The following is a 20,356-nucleotide window of genomic DNA, read 5'->3' on the forward strand; positions in this document are numbered from 1 at the left end:
CGATGACATATCTTTCGTTTACCAGTTTATAACCTGAATCGAAGACAATTAAAATTAAGAATTATCGATACCTAATGAATTATACAAAAACATGTTACGAAAATCAACGTAATCACATGGAATATGTATGTGCAATAACGACAACGATGAAAATTCAGGACGTCGAAAAACTGGCAATGCAATTGGGTTTCACTTTTGGAGGAAGGAATTTCCATAATGTGTCACTGGGTCAAGGTCAGGAATCCATAGCGGAAGAAGCCATACAACTTTCCGCGAACGAAGGCCACTGGGTAATTTTGCAAAATGTCCATTTAGTGAGGAAATGGTTGCCTACATTGGAAAAAAAGATGGAACAGTGCTCGGAGAATCCACATGATGATTATCGTTTGTTCATTAGTGCGGAACCCAGTCCTGATCCTCATGAATCAATAATACCTCAGGTAATAAACAATTGTACAATTTGAAAAAGCAAAAGAAAATATGCACTTTTAATTAAGTTAACATGTGCTAATTATATTCTTTAACCCTCCGTCGGTAATATGGTTTTTCACTAACGCGGTAGGCATTACAGGTCTTTCGTTAACTGGCCTAATTTCTTATTGTCCTTTTGCTTTAAAAAATCTGAGAAAATTCTGAGGTCCCTATTATAGTCCCTAATTTACTATACACGTGATACTTTAGCCAATAATATAGATAGATAATTACTAAATGTAAGGTTCGTTAAATTGTACATAGGGTATACTAGAATCAGCCATAAAGATCACGAACGAACCACCATCTGGAATTCAAGCGAATATTCACAAAGCGTTGGATAACTTTACCCAGGAAACTTTGGAGTCCTGCAGCAAGGAAACCGAATTCAAAGCAATATTATTTGCACTTTGTTATTACCACGCTGTACTTGCAGAACGTAGAAAATTTGGGGCGCAAGGGTGGAATAGGGTAAGTGACTTTAAATCTTAATGGATCATATGATGTTAAATTAAAAATTATGGATCGAAGATTTGTAACTGTTGCAACAATGAGAGAAAGCAGAAAACAATATTTACGTTATCTTGTGTAATGTAATAACTTCAAATTAATACTCTTTAACAGATTTTTTATTAATTATAAGACATATTTGGAATATATCTCGCAAATGTGATATATTATGTTGTCCCATAAGTTCGTTCCGTTTTTTGAGTGGTTATATATGTTAAGATTGTTTAGATACCTTTCAGTTTCATGAAAAAATGTAATCCCCCTCTCGTTGTACAACTTCTTCCCATTTTTCAAGTGCATTGGTCCCTTATCGCCGTATGTTTATAAATCGACACATGAAATATATACACAAAAGTCGGCACGAACTTATGGGATGACCTAATAGTTTAAAACATACTATAACTGTCTTCCTTGTAACCTGCAATCAAATTAGGAAAAACTACTAATAAGATAAAGCATTACTTTTTATTAGTGATGATATTAGCAAAGTTCGTACATTATATTCTTTAATAATTGCTTTTTTTTAGTCAATATATGTTTTAATAATAAATTATTAAATAATTTAGAACGTACCCAAGCACAAATAGCAATTAAACAAATTTCTCTGTTACTATGTTATTAATCGTCGTTAAAAAATTACATTTACATACATACATATACAATTTATGTATGTATAGTGTACATGTATTGTATACATATGTATGTATATTATATATGTCGAAGATAAAAGAACACCGGAACCTTCCCTTTGGAACTTTGGGAAGATCCCTCAATACTGTATCCCCACTACGCACGCGTTCGTTAGACTTTCGCGACCGCGGTCACGCACGCCTTTTTTCGAGTGTTTGGCGAAAGGACCGTAGGGATATCCATGGCTCATTAAGCCTGTCGACGCTTACCCTTCGTCGTGACCTTGCTTATGTTTTGTCGGTCTCTCGTAAACAGTCTATCAACGGTGGTATACCATGTACCGATGAAACCGTTGGAAAGTTTTTTGCTGTCGAATGCCGCTATATATCACTTTGGATAATTATTATAACATAAGCGATTTTTCAAGGTAATAATACAATTTCAATTTAATTTTTATTTGAAAAGTAAATCTTTCACTTTATAGAAGTTTATAAACTCTAATAAAAAGATTAATGATTTTCGCACACACTTATGTTTCTTTAAATATTCTATTTCTTTGACCATCAAATACAAATAAAAAAATCACTTATTTCAGCCAACGCTCATACCGCGCTGAGTGCACTCGTTCTCGTTCCCACCCCTCCCCGCCAGTCCCCCACCCCTCCCCGCCAGTCCCAGTCCATCCCCTCCCAGCCCCTCCCTAACAGGCTAGCGAACTGTCCTGTTTTTGCGTCCAGGCTTTCAGGACATAAATTAAAATATCGTACATAAGCACAGCGCAACAGCGGCTTAATTTTATTTTATTTAACAATAACAATAATAATCTTAAAAAAAAAAAGAGAAAAGAATGTAATAATGCATGGCTACGTCGTACCGTCGCGTATCGGTACTTTTGCCTGTACCACCCTACAATTAGAATTCAGCGTTTATTCTGGAAAAAAAATCATGTAAAAAAAAAAATATGTAAAACCTGGAATTAATAAACAAAGTTAAAAAAAAAAAAAAAAAGCACTCGTTCTCGTCCGATCACGAAAGTTAAGCAACGCCGGGCACGGATAGTACTTGGATGGGTGACCGCCTGGGAACTCCGTGTGGTGTTGGCTTTTTTTTTTATTTTCCCAATCTATTTTATTTTTCTTAACAATCAACCTTTAAGAATCTATAATCTAAGCATCGAGAAAAAGATATGTTTTGCTATAACACGACTATTACCTCGCATTATATCAATCTCATTTTTGCACATACTTATGTTTCTTTAAATATTCTATTTTTTCACATCAAACACAAATAAGATTAATGATAAGACTCCTTTTATTATTCTTGAATTAGTACAAGTACATATCAAATACGTTTTTTAAATTATTATAACATTATATCTGTAGATGTTTGTGTGAAGAGGACGTAGGTTGTGAGGATTAATGACGAGATTACTTGTTGTTGTAACCGTTAATATATTTAAGACAATAAATTAATATACAAACGTAGACGTTAGTCGTTCGTACGAAGTATAAATCGCAAAATAAAGTCGCGGAATAAATACTGGCAAATGCTCGTCGCGTGACTTGATAGACGCTCGTTAGGTACTCGAGGATACTCAAGATGCTGTTAAATATTTGATATGTATTATATATGAACTCACTATGTACTCGTTATGTACCGTCGCTCGCGATCGCGTCTGTTTATTTATACTGGTCGGGGGAGAGTCGGAAAATTCAAATTCGTCTTCATTCGACGGTTGCATGTAGCAGCGACATTATTTTGCCCGGAGTTATTTTGCCCAACAATTCAAAATTGTTGATGTTATATCGCTTTGCAATACATATCAAAATCAAAATATCTCTAAAATAACCATTTCAGAGTATGAATTTTATTCTATTATTTCCTTTGCCTTTTCAGGACTACACCGATTAATGTGAAATAATAAAATAAAAAATATATAATTCCATATAAAAATGTAATATTATCATTCAGAAATCCCTCAGTTATCCATTCGTGAAAAAATTACATCAAATTATATACCCCTCGAAATTGTTGGACTTTTGTTGGAAATATTTTTCGACACCATCGATAGCTTCAATAATTTACGACGAGATGGAGCTAGAAGGCACTACAACAATTTTTACAGAAACAGTTAACAAAGAAATGAATTTACACTTTTTGCGTAGGTGAATTATACCTTGCACCAGATTTTTTGGTACCACCAAATAGTGATTATGATGCATATCATCAGTACGTCGATAACTACTTACCTGCTGAAAGTCCTGTTCTGTATGGACTTCATCCCAATGCAGAAATTGGTAAATATATATAACATTTCAAAACAACCTAATGAAACTGACATAATATCATATCATATTATTAGAGAATAACTAATGAATACAAATCAATGTTGTGAGATCGCTAATTCGAATCAAAGTTTATGTATTTGGAGTTGAAATGATTAAGAATAGTAATCGTGAATTGATGAATAATGTCACAGTAGCATTATAACTAGCTGATATACTCGGTCCTTACCCGCATGTATGTCCTTAGTAACTGATTGATGTTAATATTGTAACAAATAAGTCAAAACGAAAAGAAGATGAATAATAATTGTTTGGAGAAGTAATTACTTTGCTTGTTGTAAGACGTGAGCCTTATGCTCCCCACTTATTGCATACGGCGCTCGAACTTATTCCGAATACAGCCGAAGAATGACGATTGATCTATTCGGGCCATTTTTCACTGTCATACCAACTTCACTGTTGCCAGTGAAGCAGCAGTTTATTCGTTCTGAAATTTTAGTGCTCTCTTTCATTGCTTGACAACTTAAAATAGTAAATAGGTGCCAATTTGGTTAAACCATCTTTGGAATATTCTCTATTGAATGATTTGAGTCCAATTTAAATCGGTGCAGTAGTTTTTAAGTTATAACCGAACGAACATAAAAGTACTTTGCACTTTATATATGTATATGTATACCAGAGATAGAGATGTTGCAAAATTTGAAACCTATACTGAGGCCCTTGACTGTTAGGCTCTGTTAGGGAATATAATTTAGAAGACGTAAGAATTCTGGATGTAATAATTGTGTAATGTAATTAATTTTTATCTGAGAAAGACACGTCTGCATTTCAGACTAAATTCTTAAGAACTAACCGTTAACAATGATTAAACTGTTCAACAATTAAATTATTAAACAAAAGAAAATAATATCGACATCTTTTATATATATTTATGTAGTATCGGAAAAAGGATAGGATTAGGATAATTTAGATTTGTAAAATTCTCCTAATACTATTTATTAAGATAAATAAAAATGACAGAGATTAATTGGACAGAGAACGATAAATGTTCAACTTGAACTAAAACACAAAAGTCTTATTCCGTTCAAATCACTTTGGCAACTCTATAACTAACAACTCGATCTCTCTACAACGCTAGCAACTCTACAACTCTCGTTTTCGGCATCTGTACTCGCACGCTCTCGCTTCTCAACTCATACTGCACGCCTCTTGCATTCGATCTCGCTGGCGTCTCAACTAACTCTACCCTTAGCGTCTCTTTGTCTTTTCTCGTCCCATCGAACACGTGTCCCGAAACCCCGTGGCCAGGATCATGCAGGCTCTTTCCATAAAACTGTCCACTTGAAGGGACCGACGACACATCGATGTACTCGACGGTGCCACGGCTCTCGCCACTTTGTATACGGTTCGGCCGATATCTTGGGCCTTTTGCCCACGATACTACATTTATATATAAATAAATGGTTGCTGTGTCTTTTTCCCATTTATATTGCATTATACGTATAAAGAAATTTATTTTCAATACGTTGAATAATTTTTGCTGTTATATACTACGCACGAGCACTTATTTCTCATAATAATCTAACAGGCACGAATAGAAATTTTGTACGTACATTTTTTAACGAAGTTTCGAAATAGTCCAATAAAAAAAATTCCAATTTGTCCTTAGAATTCATAAATTGATGAATTCGTAATATAATGCCAAATAGGCAATTTAGTCAATTCTCGATTTAACATAAAGGCTCTTCTTGAAATTAATACACTGAAGAATTTATTTTATACATTTATTAGGGTTTTTAACGCAAACTGTGGAAAATTTGTTTAAAACGTTATTGGGTATACTAACAAGAACTGCCTGCGATACAACAAGCGGAGATATTTCAAAAGAAGACAAAATAAAAGGACAAATAGAAGACTTATTGGACAAACTACCAGAAGAATTCAATATGCTAGAACTTTACAGCAAGGTACTCACTGCCTCTCTCTACTACTAACTTTAATGAATTACTTAATAAATCTAAATTTAAAATAAATAGAAATTAGGAATTAAGAAACCGGAAATCTTTAAAAGAACGTTCAGACAATAAATATTTACTATCAATATTATTGTCAATATTTAAGGTTCTCATTATTTTATTGACAATGTATAGAATATTTAACTTTGGAAAACTAAGGCCAAACAGCGATTGTAGGGGACATATGTGTAGATTCATACAGAAAAATTCTTCAGTACTGATATTTACAACATTTTAAGCTCATCAAAATCGTTGCATCATTTAAACAATTAACTGCGTTAATTACATGACATTGCTTGATTTTAATTACGCATCCCGTAAGGGATTTTGAAAACTAAATTCCGCAGTTAACTGGTTAACATCGAAGATAAACCGAGAGACGAAATTGGGTATAGAATGTCGAATCTCGGAACAATTTCCGTCTCTAATAAAATCTTTGTTAAATTTCTTAGGTGGAAGATCGTACACCATTTGTCACAGTTGCTTTACAAGAATGCGAACTCATGAATCTACTGTGTGAAGAACTTAGAAGGTCCCTGCAAGAATTAGAGTTAGGCTTAAAAGTAATGACAAATATTTATGCATTTTTATATTTTTACATTTTACGCAATCGCACACATGATCCCTCGCATGCACGACATATACAGAAGGCTATATGTAACTAGGGTAAACTACAGTTCAGAAACAATATAAGATAGCAAACCAACACTTTGCCCGGATTTATGGGCAAGAGTTATCCCCCACTAATTTCTAGAATTGTTTGCTCGTAATAAGAAATATACTAAGAAATAATTTTATCTATTCTGTCTTGCACTGTCTGTTTCTAACCTCTATTAGAGAGGAAATTTCTCTCTGCCCCTACCTTTGGTGCACGCATTGTATAGACCTGTAGAGTAAGCGCGAATTTTAATAATTTAATATTTATATATTTTATTATAATTTGATAATTTAATATAATAATTAAGATAATTTGGCCCAATTCGATATTTGAATCTTTTTCCATAATTAAGAAGATTACTGACAACAAAAGTTTAGGTTATTAGAGACTCATTAGTTCATATTTTCATTCCATATACTTACCTATTAATTAAAATAATTAAATTAAAACTTTACTGATATTTGAGCATCGTTACAGTCTTATGAAGTCACGCATTCTTTGGGTACACTCGGTACGTGGTCAGAAACGTTCGGCCTTACTAATTTTTAATTACCTGTAACTGTTTTACTATTAATCATTGTAGAAAAAAATACGTGTCACAAATATTTCTTCCCTAAATTAATTTACATAATTACTGAATACTATGCAAATTCTTGGGAAGTCACCTTTCCGGTTATCTTCCATTCCTACTTCTGGCCTCGATCGTAATATATACTGTATACTCAATACTGTTTGTTTATTACCTTTAGTTATACTGTTTATTATGATATATATAAGAATGCTGCATATTTATATTATTACGTTTTGTGTCTTTCCTATATGTATAAATATTGTTTATCGTATAGGAGTAATAAAAGAAAGATCTCTGTATTTAAAAATTGTAATGTCACGTTCAAGATCAGGTTTCAAGGTCACCGCAATGTCAGACACAATAGCGTATAATACGTTCTCCTTTATGTGGTGCAATTTTTTCTGAAACATCTCGTGGCATTCACGATAAACCGGACACACTGTATATATGTTTACCAGTCAAAAAATTGTAATTACTGCGTGTTTTACAAAACACGAGAATTAAAAAAAAACTACAATTCTGTTATCTTAGAAAACTCTCTCGTTAAAAATTTATGAAAATAAATTACTATTAATAACTATAACGTTAATTTCAAATTAATAACGATATTAGCAAAATACTTAATACAGATACAACTGAGAAAGTGGTTTCAAACTTTTAGCTAGCAATGTATGTGCATTTCATTTAGAAAGAACAAACGGGAACATTCGATAATTACACAAAAGGATCCCATGCATAATTGCACAGTCGTCGTTCCCCCTGAGGGACGCCTGACGTACTGGAAATCGAATATCACTGAGACAATGTACCAAAATACTAAATCAAAAGTAAAACTGTTTTATCTTTTACTCTTTCTAAATCATCCTTTTACTAACGTATTTGTGAGATCTTTCTGATAAAGATGAAACCAAACAAATAATTTGGATTATATTTACTTATTAACATGTATTTAATTATTATTTATAAAGTAAGCAAATATGTATATTAGTAAGTTTCATTGGTCACACATCAAAAATAGAAAATTTTGATCTTTGAGTTAAAGGTTTAAGCTTGGAATCAGGTTGAGGTTAGGTTTGATGTTTGCCGAATGTGTCACGATCGGCATACTTCAAATTCCATGATGGAGATAAAGATGTGGCAGCCTTGGCGACAATGTATATCGCCGAAGTGCCTAATGAGTCATCGATATCCCAACAGTCCTTCCACCGAATGTTCTAGAAGCGTGGCAATGGTCATGTACGCCTACAGGTTAATGGGGATATTGAGGGTTTTTTTTTTTTTTTTTTTTTTTTTTTTATTTATTAGAATATTTACAATCAATTCTCGTTGAGAATTTTCAGTAACTTAGTTTGGCGTGATACGATGACATGGATTATAATAGTTTTATATTGTTGGTTCTAGTAGAAACTAAGGATTTAATCTAGAGGGTATTTTCTTTTTAGTCTGCGGATCTGGTCCGTCGTGTCCAGTAGTTGGGTGACTAGTGGGTTGTGGTGGTTGTTGACTCTTGTGTTATATCTGCTTCTGAACTTGTGTATTTCATCTTTGACTGTAGGTATCTTGAGGTCACGGTGGATTGTTTCGTTGGTAACATACCAGGGTGCATTTAATAGGGATCTTAGCGTTTTCGATTGGAAGCGTTGGAGTATTTCAATGTTGGAGTTACTTGCTGTTCCCCATAGTTGGATTCCGTAGGTCCAGACAGGTTTTATTACGGCCTTGTAGAGGGTTATTTTGTTCTGTATGTTTAGTTTGGAGCGTCGGCCCGTGAGCCAATAGAATTTTCTTAGTTTTTCCTTTAGTTGCTTTGTTTTTTCTGAGATATGTTTTTTCCAAGTTAGTCTCCTGTCCACGGTCATGCCCAGTTATCTTACGGAGTCCTTACTTGGGATTATTGCGTTGTTAATGGTGACCTGGGGGCAGGTTTGTTTTCGGAGCGTGAAGGTTACATGGGAGGATTTTTTTTCGTTTATTTTAAAACCCCATTTTTGGAACCACTTTTCCATGGAGTCGAGACTTCGCTGGAGAGTGGATGAGGCTATTGCCGGGTCTGCGTGGGTAGCTAATAGCGCTGTGTCGTCGGCAAATGTTGCTATGGTTATTCCTGTTGATATTGGTAAGTCGACAGTGTAGATGGAGAACAGTAGGGGTCCGAGGACACTACCTTGTGGTATGCCAGATTCTATTGGGAATGTTGCGGAAGTGGCGCCTAGACATTTAACTATGAATTGTCTGTTGGTTAGATAGGATTTTAAGATGGAGTAGTATGGGTGGGGTAGGATTTTTTTAAGCTTGTAGAGTAGCCCTTCATGCCATACTTTATCGAATGCCTGTTGGATGTCTAGGAATACGGCTGAGCAGTATTTTTTCTTTTCAAGGGTTTGGCTGATCATGTGGGTTATGCGGTGGATTTGCTCTACTGTTGAGTGTTGTTTTCGGAAGCCGAATTGGTGATCTGGGAGAGTTTTCAATTCTTCTAGGAGTGGAAGGAGACGATTCGTGAGCATCCTCTCGAATAGTTTAGACAGGGTAGGTAAGAGACTGATTGGGCGATAGGAGCTGGTTTCATATATTGGTTTACCGGGTTTGGGGATGAGGGTGATTAGTGAGATTTTCCACGCCTTAGGAAAGTGTTCAAGGCGGAGGATGGCGTTAAAGATTGATGCGATGAGTGCAATCCCTTTTATGGGAAGTTCCTTGATTGCTTTATTTCCTATTAGGTCGTGACCTGCTGCTTTCTTGGGGTTTAGGCGACTGATTGCTTCTATGATCTCTGCAGAAGTGAAGGGTTCAATAGGAGAGGACATTTGGAAGGGAGTGTGCAGGTATTCTGTAACGTCCGTAGCAGTTATGGAGGAACGGGCTTTGAATACTTCAGACAAGTGTTTGGCAAATAGGTTGGTTTCTTCTATAGGGCTACGCGCCCTTCCACCTTGCGGGCGGCGGATTGGAGGTATTATTTGTGAGGGGCGCGTGAGTTTCCTGGAGGCCTTCCATAGTGAGTAGTTGGAGTCGGCTGTGGGGGACAAGCTGGCGAGATATTTGTGAAAACAGTCATTATTGTAGTTTTTTATGGTTTTGGATAGTTTTCTAGTTGCGTTGTTTAGTTTGCGTTTGTCCTCCGATGTTCTATGGGTCTGCCATACTCTTCTTAGTCTACGTTTTTCTGCTATTTTTTTTTAAATGTACTGGGGATATTCGTGTTTGCTGATGGACGTTATTGCCGGTGTGGAGAAGCGGATAGCGTTTATTATGCTCGTGTTTAGGTATTCCGTGGCTGCTTCGATTTCTTCATTGGTTTTTAGTGAAGTTGAGGCTGAAGTTGTGTGTGTGAAGATTTCTCTAAAGAGCTGCCAGTTGGTGTGTTGGTTATGAATGGAGCCATTAGGTGTATTCTCGATGATAGTTGAACTGACTGTTACTATCACGGGGGAATGATCAGAGGAGAGGTCAGCCGAGGAATTGATTTGGACGTGTCTTGACGAGATATTTTTAGTTATGAAGAAATCAAGGAGATCGGGTATTTTGTTTGTGTCGGTGGGCCAGTGTGTGGGTTCGTATGTGGTAAGGTAGTTGAGGTTGTTGGTTAATATGCTGTTGAGGAGGTTTTTGCCTCTTACTGTAACCAGTCTGCTGCCCCATTGGGTGTGTTTGGCGTTGTAGTCTCCTCCGGCTATGAATTTGCTGCCCAGGGTGTCCAGGAAGTGGTCAAAGTCGTCTTTGGCGATGGAGTGTCTGGGAGGGCAGTATACAGCTGAGGTGGTGATTGTACCATGACAGTCTTCTATTGCTACGTTTGTTGCTTGGAGGTAGTCCTTCTGGAATGGTTGAAGTTCGTAGTGCTTGATGTTTGACTTGATTATGATTCCGGTGCCGCCGTGAGCCTTTCCGCTGGGGTGTTGGGTGTGGTAGAAGTTGTAGCCGTGTATTTTGAGGTAGTTTTTGTCGGTGAAGTGGGTTTCGGATATGAGCATCACATCGATTTGCTGTTGTTTTAAGAATAGTTCTAGTTCGGCTTTCTGCTGAGCTAGACCGTTGGCGTTCCACAGAGCTATTCGCATTGGTTTTATTTTGCTTCTGTGCTTATGAATTTGTCCATGAAGCGTGTGAGTAGTGACAGCAAGTTGTTAATTTGCTCAGTTTGTTTCTCGATAAGTTTTTCGAGTCTGGTAAAGTTGTCTGTGCTTTGTGGGGTGGGAATTCTATTTTCTGTGTGTACACTGTGTGTTTTCGAGTTGTATACGTTTCCTTGCGTTGCCTGCGCATAGGATACTGTTGGTGTGGTGAGTTTTTGGGGTTTAGGTTCTTGTATGTTTATGTCCTTGGGTCTCAGTTTTGGATACTTTATATTATGTAGCGATTTGTAGGCTGAGCATCCTTTGTAGTTCGCAGGATGCTCTCCTTGACAGTGGATACACTTGGCGGGGGTTTCCGGGGATTTAGTGCATTGGTCAGTGGGGTGATTACCTGCACATTTTACGCACCGGAAGTTGTGATTGCAGTATTTCTGCGTGTGGCCGTACCTTTGGCACCTCTTGCATTGTATTATTTCTTTCTTTACAAGAGGTGGCTCGAACTTAACTATGGAGTTCATCAGCCGATTGATATTGTAGATTTCTTTATTGTTTGTTTTTTGTTTTAGGTCTATAAAAAATAAGGATAGTGGGTTTTTTTGTGATTCTATGCCTAATGTTACTGATGTTAGTTACTTCGTGGCCGTGATTTGACAGTTCGCATTTTAGTTCGTCTAGATCGACTGAGTGATGGATATTGCGTAGCACCACTCGAAATGGTCTTTCTTGTTTGAGCTGGTATGTGTGGAATTTGGCGTTTAACGTTTTTAATAGCTTGGTTAGCTTTCTATAGGCGTCTGGGTGGGACGGCAGTATTTTCACGTGGTTGTTGTTAGTCTTTAACTTGTAGTCTTCTTTGCTGATGTCTTTTTCGATAGTTTTAATCATTGACTGTATGTCGATTACGTCGTTAATGAATATCGGTGGGGGAGGGGGAATTCTTTGAGTATGGAGATTATTTACCTTTTCGGTTGTAATCATGGAGTCTTCCGTGGACTCCAGTATTGAGAATCTATTGTAGGTGGTCACTTGGCTGGCTGATGGTTTAGTTTGACTCTTGTTTACATTTGTCTTGGTTGGTTCGAGCTTTCGTTTTTTCGTGTGATGGTCATTTACCAGGATAGTTGTGTTGCCCTCTTGTCACGGGGGAGGAAACATGGAGATGTTGTAATTTTGCTCCGGGGAGCCTGTTGGAAATGATAGAGCCATCATCGAGCTAGTTAATTCAGTGTGAAAGAACTAGTCGAGAGGCTGTTAACCCCTGGCTAGGTTAGTTGGATTCGCTTTCGACAGCTGGGCGTCACGTGGAGTTTTGTGAACTTCACAGGGCACTGGACACACGTCTGCACGTCTCGGCACTCAGCAGCAACTGGATGGTCACGTGCTGCTTTGTGGACTTTGCCGGGCACTGGACACACGTCTGCACGCCTCGGCACTCACGAACGAACTGATATTGAGAGATGACAAACAAAAAAGAAACAGATCCTACTGAAAGTCAAATTGTAAGAGCTTCAATCTTGGAAAGTCACGGTTGGAGCTCAGAAACAAATCGCAGTCAGTGTAAATTCAGAGTACAAGAAATAAATAAATTCTCTTGTTTTTTTATTACATTTTATTTTTCTTTTCATTTGAGCTACCCCCTTTTTTATTTTACATGATAAATGCTTCGACTCTTGTCGCTTTTTTTTATTTAACTCTTATCTAACTTATCCTCTTCTACGTTGGGCATATCGAAGATCTCAGTTTTTAGAACAGTCTCTACCTCCATATAACTGCAACACTTGAGTTCCAACTTTTGTGCAAATACCGAATGTTTCTTATATGTGTTTCTGGAACCTAATTTCCAAATTGTATGTTATATAAAATACTTTTAAATATATCATAAAGAAAGAAATCATTGTAGAATTATACCATACGATGAATGCAATGACAAAGCGACATTCTCCTATGCGACTCAAATTACTGCTACAACTCTTGGAACATATTGCCGTACTTTTTCCATCATCATTAAATCAATTAGAACATGATCAACTTAAAACTATTGAAATGTGACAGTAAATTCGAAATTGCTTATATTGAATGTATCTGCTTCTAGAAAACAATTATAACTTCTCAAATTTATTGATGAAGGAAGTTACATAATCTTTTGAATTTTCAAACTTTAAATGCTGCTTTGTAACATAACGCCAGACAATTAATCAATGATGTTTCTTTGATAGGGAGAATTAACTATTAATGCTGAGATGGAAGATCTACAAAATTATATAATGATGGATGCTGTTCCGCCGTCTTGGACAAAAAGAGCTTACCCTTCAGAATTAGGATTAAACAGTTGGTTCACGGATATGTTGTATCGAATAAATGAATTATCTAATTGGACTGCTGATTTTAACGTAAACATTTACTTATTTTTTACTATTATTGTAACTTTTATTATTGTATAAAACAATGCCCTATTAATATCGAAATGTCTCAGTTTGTGAAATTGATAATTGAATCCGTGGCAAATTTTGATGCCTGGAATTCATTTCAAACTGGTAAAATAAACATAGCAAAATTGAATGAGCGACAGAATAAAGCTTCGTTCAACGCACACGATTGTTGCTACCCATAAAAAGCGAAATTTTAATAACTCGTATCCCTTTCCAGTAGAAAAAAGCTGTAAAGACTGCTTAAATCTATTCAACTAAAATAAGTTTAGATGTGAACTGATATGAATCAAAGTGTTTTCATCTTCAGATAATTAATCTATAGATAATTTGTAGTAAATAGAATATGAATCTGCCTGAACTGAATCCAAAATAGTTGGATTGAGTTTGTGTAAATTCATATTAATTGAGGACATCGCCCCAGTCTATTACAATACCTTTCATTAAGAAAAAATAGAAATCATAAAATTTAACATTTCCAAGCAGCTTTATTCGCATACTCGCCTTTAATATCCTGTATTTTATGCTCTTTAGCTGAACTTGGGAAACAATCTTTTGCTTGGACTATATTCGAACCCTCGAGAAGATGGCAAACCAGATATTAACGAATCTTCTTTCAGACGATATTAACGGGTCATTCATATTGTTTACGTGTTCCAAACGCAGAATTTTCCTTTTTTGCCAATTAACATTAGAATCTAAAAAATCTTACAGCATTATTATTCCACTTTATTGCAATCTTATTCTCCTCATCAATTAATCTATTCTAATAACATAACGCATCATTATGCAGTTACCATCGTCGGTATGGCTAGGTGGTTTTTTCAATCCTCAATCATTTCTAACTGCAATTATGCAACAAACCGCACGCAAAAATGAATGGCCATTGGACAAAATGTGTTTATATTGCGAAGTACTGAGAAAAACCAAAGAAGAAATCACGTAATTATTAAAAACATTACTCCGTCATTCCTTCAAACATATTCTTTATTTTTATTTTTCCTTACCGTATGATGTTAATATTAAGCATACTATACTTATCGCACATATACAATGGCGAAAAAAAGTATTTGTACATACACATCCTTATTTTTCAATGAACCTTTTTTTGGCGGAATCTACGATTTATTTTCGCAGCATCAATTTTTTGTAGTCGTATGAAAGTACTATTATATATATTATTACATTATATTATACAGTATATAATACCATTAAATGACACAAAGATCACTGCAGATTAGCGGGGAGAATGAGGCACAGGCTTAGAGCATTGGTTCCTTTATAGTATTGTATATAATATAGCTCGTATATAATGTAAATAGTATGTGTATGCTCACTTTTTGTTATTTATTAATTTCGTTTTATTATTAAGTTGATACAATTTTTTGAGAACGCGACGTAAAGTTGTGAGGGGAGAGTGGAGTTCATAGCAGTGAAAACGAGCAACGAAATATTGTCTGAACTAGAAGTCATGTAACCCCATAAGCGAAGCAATAAATAATGGAATTAGATTTAATATACATGAATCTAATTAATTAGTAGCTATATAAATGCTCTAATAAATATAATGATGTACAAATATTTTTTATAGCTACTGAATGTGCCAGTATCTATATATTATCTAATATATTAAAGTATTAATAAATAAAGATATCTTAACTGCATTTTTAAATATTTTTAATATTTTACTTCGAGTCCATTTATTTACATAAACTCGCTAGTTTTCATCATTAACGAAATTCAGTTACAATTTGTATAAATTTTATTCCAGAGTAGTAATAATCGATTTTTCACAAAAACTTTACAGATCGGCACCAAGAGAAGGCGCGTATATAAACGGATTGTACATGGAAGGTGCACGATGGGACGTTCAAACAGGATGTATCATGGACTCTAGATTCAAAGAATTGTTTCCATTATTGCCAATTATGTATATTAGGGCGATTACACAGGACAAACAAGATTTAAAGAATATGTATGAATGTCCTGTGTATAAAACACGATCGCGAGGTCCTACTTACGTGTGGACGTTCAATTTAAGAACTAAGGAGAGAGCTAGTAAGTGGATTCTTGGTGGAGTGGCAATTCTATTACAAATCTAATTATATAAATTAAATTATGGACTAAATATGCAATTAAAATAAAGATTTTCGAAATTGTCAAAGAGTGTTGGTATTCATTTTTCAAAACACGGTATTATTTTATGCAAGATAATATTTATATAAAAGAAGAAGTACAACGCATTTCTACGTACGATTACAATTTATTTCTCCATTTTAAATTACTTTACAACTTACGGGAAGGGGTAGGGGGTGCCCTGTAGAATTATTTATGTTTGCCATATTTACATTATTTTACACGGAGGGAGATTTGAGTGTTGTCATTTTGTGGTTCTTTTTTTTGTTATTTTTATTACGGTTTCGGTATCCAATATATTTTTATGCATTTTCTGTGATTGTCTTCTGCGTCTTTTTGGAGAAGGGCCATGTTGTATCTCCACTTGGTGTCTACAGTCTGTACATTTGAGTTTGCTTCGTTGAGTATTGTTTTAATCCCTGTTTTTCTTTTTATATGGTACATTATTGGAATATTATTTTGGTCTTGGAGGTAGTTTCTTTCATCAAGGAAAAATAATTATTTATGATAATATTGACATCATTCAACCGTTTGAGCCCCAGGGTTTTTGAAAAATGTCCCGAACGGCACGATAGCTTCTTAATCGATTGCGAAAAGAAACAAGCGGCACAAAAGCGCTCGTCATATTCGTTATTCTTATGAAATACATCTATATTTTTATATATGCGTACTATTAGTTTATAATTATTTCAACTTTTGTTCAATAGAAATTATTAAGATAATAACGTAATCCAAAATACCGTCAGTCGTCCGTAGCGTTCAAATGTACTGGGACTTTTCGATAGAAAATCTAAACAGTGATCACGCTGTTAGTACTCAAACGGTTAAAGAAATAACGATACGTCTAACCTGTACAAGTGTTCGATCACTAAAATGATACTTACCTTCACGTATGCTGGGAGATATCGTTCAAAACTGAAGACTTCGCAGAGGACTGTCCACTGATCGTTACGCCTGATGGTAAGATTGAGCCTGCAGGAGCGCTTGAAGAGCACTGAGAGATTGAAACGGTTCGTTACTCCACGTTTAGCGAATCAGAGGCACTGAAGCTGACTGTCTCCTACGTGTTCACGGTTGAACCACTCGAACGAGACTGCCGATACCGTTGTTAGACTCGAGCGAGCCCAACACGTATTAGACTCGAACAAGGATCAAAACGGAGGGCCCCAAATCCGCACGCTGATTGGTTATGAAGATAATCGTCAAACGGCATCTTCGTCCGCAAGATGGCGTTTACGACGTTAAGGCGCTCCAAGTGCGGGGGATCCTTCCCGAGAAGAGCGTGAACGATACCTGAATGAATGCCACGCTTCGATGTTATTGAGCGAGGGGTAAGGGGCGCTCGACCGTTCGGACCGTTAAAATCCGTCAATTACCCTTACAATAAACTCATAGCATAGGAAATTAGAAATACTGCTACGAATGTTGAAGGGAATCGTTTTAGCTATCGGAGTACCCTTCCAAAATAACGCCTTGACTGCGAAAGCGAACTACAACGAGAAAAAAGCTACGTACTATCCAAAATAAACAATCTAAAATACAGCTATTTTTACGATGAAACAGAAGATGAGCAAACAAAATAAAAAAAATATGCCTAAAAAAACTCAGCTAGCATGTTCCCACAGACAAATAAAATTTCTAGGTTAAAAGAACCAAACTCTATCTCTTATTTCAAACTGTCTCCAGAGAAAGCTCCCCTCCTCCAAGATGCAGGTATAGCGATACAGAACACCAATAAAAACATGAAGTCTAGTTATTTTATGACATGTAAAACAACGGAAAAACTATATGTTATCGACACTCACTTTTCCAAAACATACACACACACACACGAAGACATGGGTCGAGAACAATTAAACAGAATTATCATTGCCGAAACAAACAAACTGAAAAATAAATAGAGCGAGACATATCGCTAAATAAGACAACCTTCATATTTTCTAATGAAAACTCCTCGGACAAACCCAAACAACCAGACACAGAAATAAACTTCTTTGCAAATTACAACCGAATAAAAATCATTTTCTCTAAATTAAACAATTAAAAATCATCCGGTTTCGACGACATCATGAACATTCTGCTCAAACAGAATAAAATGTTATTATATAGTGCTCCTTAATAATTTTAAGAGCCATCACAAAAGAGAAAAAATAAAGACCGCACTATACTCTCAAACCTGCAATATATGTCTCCTAGCCAACATAACCAAAATATTCGAAAGTCATAAATAACACCCTAATCTCCTTTTGCACAAAAAATAAGGTAATTCCCCCCCCCCCCAAAAAATCAATTCGGATTCCTTAACAATCAATTTTTAATAATCTTTATTCTAAGCATGAAGAAATTGCAATGTTTTAGTATCATGCGACCATTACCATACATTATATCATTTTCATTTTGGCACACGCATGTTTCATTAAATATTCTATTTCTTTGACCATCAAAGACAAATAAAAAAATTACTTATTTCAGCCAACGCAGTTCGTTCGTGAGTGCCGAGGCGTGCAGACGTGCCCCGCAAAGTCCACAAAGCAGCAAGTGACCATCCAGTTGCTGCTGAGTGCCGAGACGTGCAGACGTGTGTCCAGTGCCCTGTGAAGTTCACAAAACTCCACGTGACGCCCAGCTGTCGAAAGCGAATCCAACTAACCTAGCCAGGGGTTAACAGCCTCTCGACTAGTTCTTTCACACTGAATTAACTAGCTCGATGATGGCTCTATCATTTCCAACAGGCTCCCCGGAGCAAAATTACAACATCGCCATGTTTCCTCCCCCGTGACAAGAGGGCAACACAACTATCCTGGTAAATGACCATCACACGAAAAAACGAAAGCTCGAACCGACCAAGACAAATGTAAACAAGATTCAAACCAAACCATCAGCCAGCCAAGTGACTACCTACAATAGATACTCAATTCTGGAGTCCACAGAAGACTCCATGATTACAACCGAAAAGGTAAATAATCTCCATACTCAAAGAATTCCCCCTCCCCCACCGATATTCATTAACGACGTAATCGACATACAGTCAATGATTAAAACTATCGAAAAAGACATCAGCAAAGAAGACTACAAGTTAAAGACTAACAACAACCACGTGAAAATACTGCCGTCCCACCCAGACGCCTATAGAAAGCTAACCAAGCTATTAAAAACGTTAAACGCCAAATTCCACACATACCAGCTCAAACAAGAAAGACCATTTCGAGTGGTGCTACGCAATATCCATCACTCAGTCGATCTAGACGAACTAAAATGCGAACTGTCAAATCACGGCCACGAAGTAACTAACATCAGTAACATTAGGCATAGAATCACAAAAAAACCCACTATCCTTATTTTTTATAGACCTAAAACAAAAAACAAACAATAAAGAAATCTACAATATCAATCGGCTGATGAACTCCATAGTTAAGTTCGAGCCACCTCTTGTAAAGAAAGAAATAATACAATGCAAGAGGTGCCAAAGGTACGGCCACACGCAGAAATACTGCAATCACAACTTCCGGTGCGTAAAATGTGCAGGTAATCACCCCACTGACCAATGCACTAAATCCCCGGAAACCCCCGCCAAGTGTATCCACTGTCAAGGAGAGCATCCTGCGAACTACAAAGGATGCTCAGCCTACAAATCGCTACATAATATAAAGTATCCAAAACTGAGACCCAAGGACATAAACATACAAGAACCTAAACCCCAAAAACTCACCACACCAACAGTATCCTATGCGCAGGCAACGCAAGGAAACGTATACAACTCGAAAACACACAGTGTACACACAGAAAATAGAATTCCCACCCCACAAAGCACAGACAACTTTACCAGACTCGAAAAACTTATCGAGAAACAAACTGAGCAAATTAACAACTTGCTGTCACTACTCACACGCTTCATGGACAAATTCATAAGCACAGAAGCAAAATAAAACCAATGCGAATAGCTCTGTGGAACGCCAACGGTCTAGCTCAGCAGAAAGCCGAACTAGAACTATTCTTAAAACAACAGCAAATCGATGTGATGCTCATATCCGAAACCCACTTCACCGACAAAAACTACCTCAAAATACACGGCTACAACTTCTACCACACCCAACACCCCAGCGGAAAGGCTCACGGCGGCACCGGAATCATAATCAAGTCAAACATCAAGCACTACGAACTTCAACCATTCCAGAAGGACTACCTCCAAGCAACAAACGTAGCAATAGAAGACTGTCATGGTACAATCACCACCTCAGCTGTATACTGCCCTCCCAGACACTCCATCGCCAAAGACGACTTTGACCACTTCCTGGACACCCTGGGCAGCAAATTCATAGCCGGAGGAGACTACAACGCCAAACACACCCAATGGGGCAGCAGACTGGTTACAGTAAGAGGCAAAAACCTCCTCAACAGCATATTAACCAACAACCTCAACTACCTTACCACATACGAACCCACACACTGGCCCACCGACACAAACAAAATACCCGATCTCCTTGATTTCTTCATAACTAAAAATATCTCGTCAAGACACGTCCAAATCAATTCCTCGGCTGACCTCTCCTCTGATCATTCCCCCGTGATAGTAACAGT

The 20,356-nt window shown here is 36.6% G+C and overlaps 2 protein-coding genes across 2 annotated transcripts; both read left to right on the forward strand.

The window, feature by feature from the left end:
• The first annotated feature begins 274 nt into the window (after positions 1-274).
• On the forward strand, positions 275-1,201 carry LOC126926356 (dynein axonemal heavy chain 9-like). Its single transcript, XM_050742696.1, has 2 exons — positions 275-440; positions 736-1,201. Exons 1-2 carry the CDS (start codon positions 348-350, stop codon positions 961-963), a joined length of 321 nt encoding a protein of 106 aa, XP_050598653.1. The 5' UTR covers positions 275-347; the 3' UTR covers positions 964-1,201.
• A 2,559-nt stretch (positions 1,202-3,760) lies between these two features.
• LOC126926384 (dynein beta chain, ciliary-like) lies at positions 3,761-15,744 on the forward strand. The gene is made up of 6 exons (XM_050742707.1): positions 3,761-3,908; positions 5,688-5,863; positions 6,364-6,474; positions 13,433-13,606; positions 14,436-14,584; positions 15,450-15,744. Exons 2-6 carry the CDS (start codon positions 5,843-5,845, stop codon positions 15,742-15,744), a joined length of 750 nt encoding a protein of 249 aa, XP_050598664.1. The 5' UTR covers positions 3,761-3,908; positions 5,688-5,842.
• The last annotated feature ends 4,612 nt before the right edge of the window (positions 15,745-20,356 follow it).

The sequence above is a fragment of the Bombus affinis genome, chromosome 17, assembly GCF_024516045.1.
Source record: "Bombus affinis isolate iyBomAffi1 chromosome 17, iyBomAffi1.2, whole genome shotgun sequence".
In the NCBI taxonomy this organism is placed as follows: Eukaryota; Metazoa; Arthropoda; class Insecta; order Hymenoptera; family Apidae; genus Bombus; species Bombus affinis.

Bases quoted from the DNA above. Each gene is read 5' to 3' on its own strand.
- LOC126926356 (XM_050742696.1), top strand. From the start codon at position 348: ATGGAACAGTGCTCGGAGAATCCACATGATGATTATCGTTTGTTCATT. The intron at 441-735 runs GTAATAAACAAT...AATTGTACATAG, and splicing joins ATGAATCAATAATACCTCAG to GGTATACTAGAATCAGCCAT.
- LOC126926384 (XM_050742707.1), top strand. From the start codon at position 5,843: ATGCTAGAACTTTACAGCAAG. The intron at 13,607-14,435 runs GTAAACATTTAC...ATCATTATGCAG, and splicing joins ATTGGACTGCTGATTTTAAC to TTACCATCGTCGGTATGGCT. The intron at 14,585-15,449 runs GTAATTATTAAA...AAAACTTTACAG, and splicing joins AAAACCAAAGAAGAAATCAC to ATCGGCACCAAGAGAAGGCG.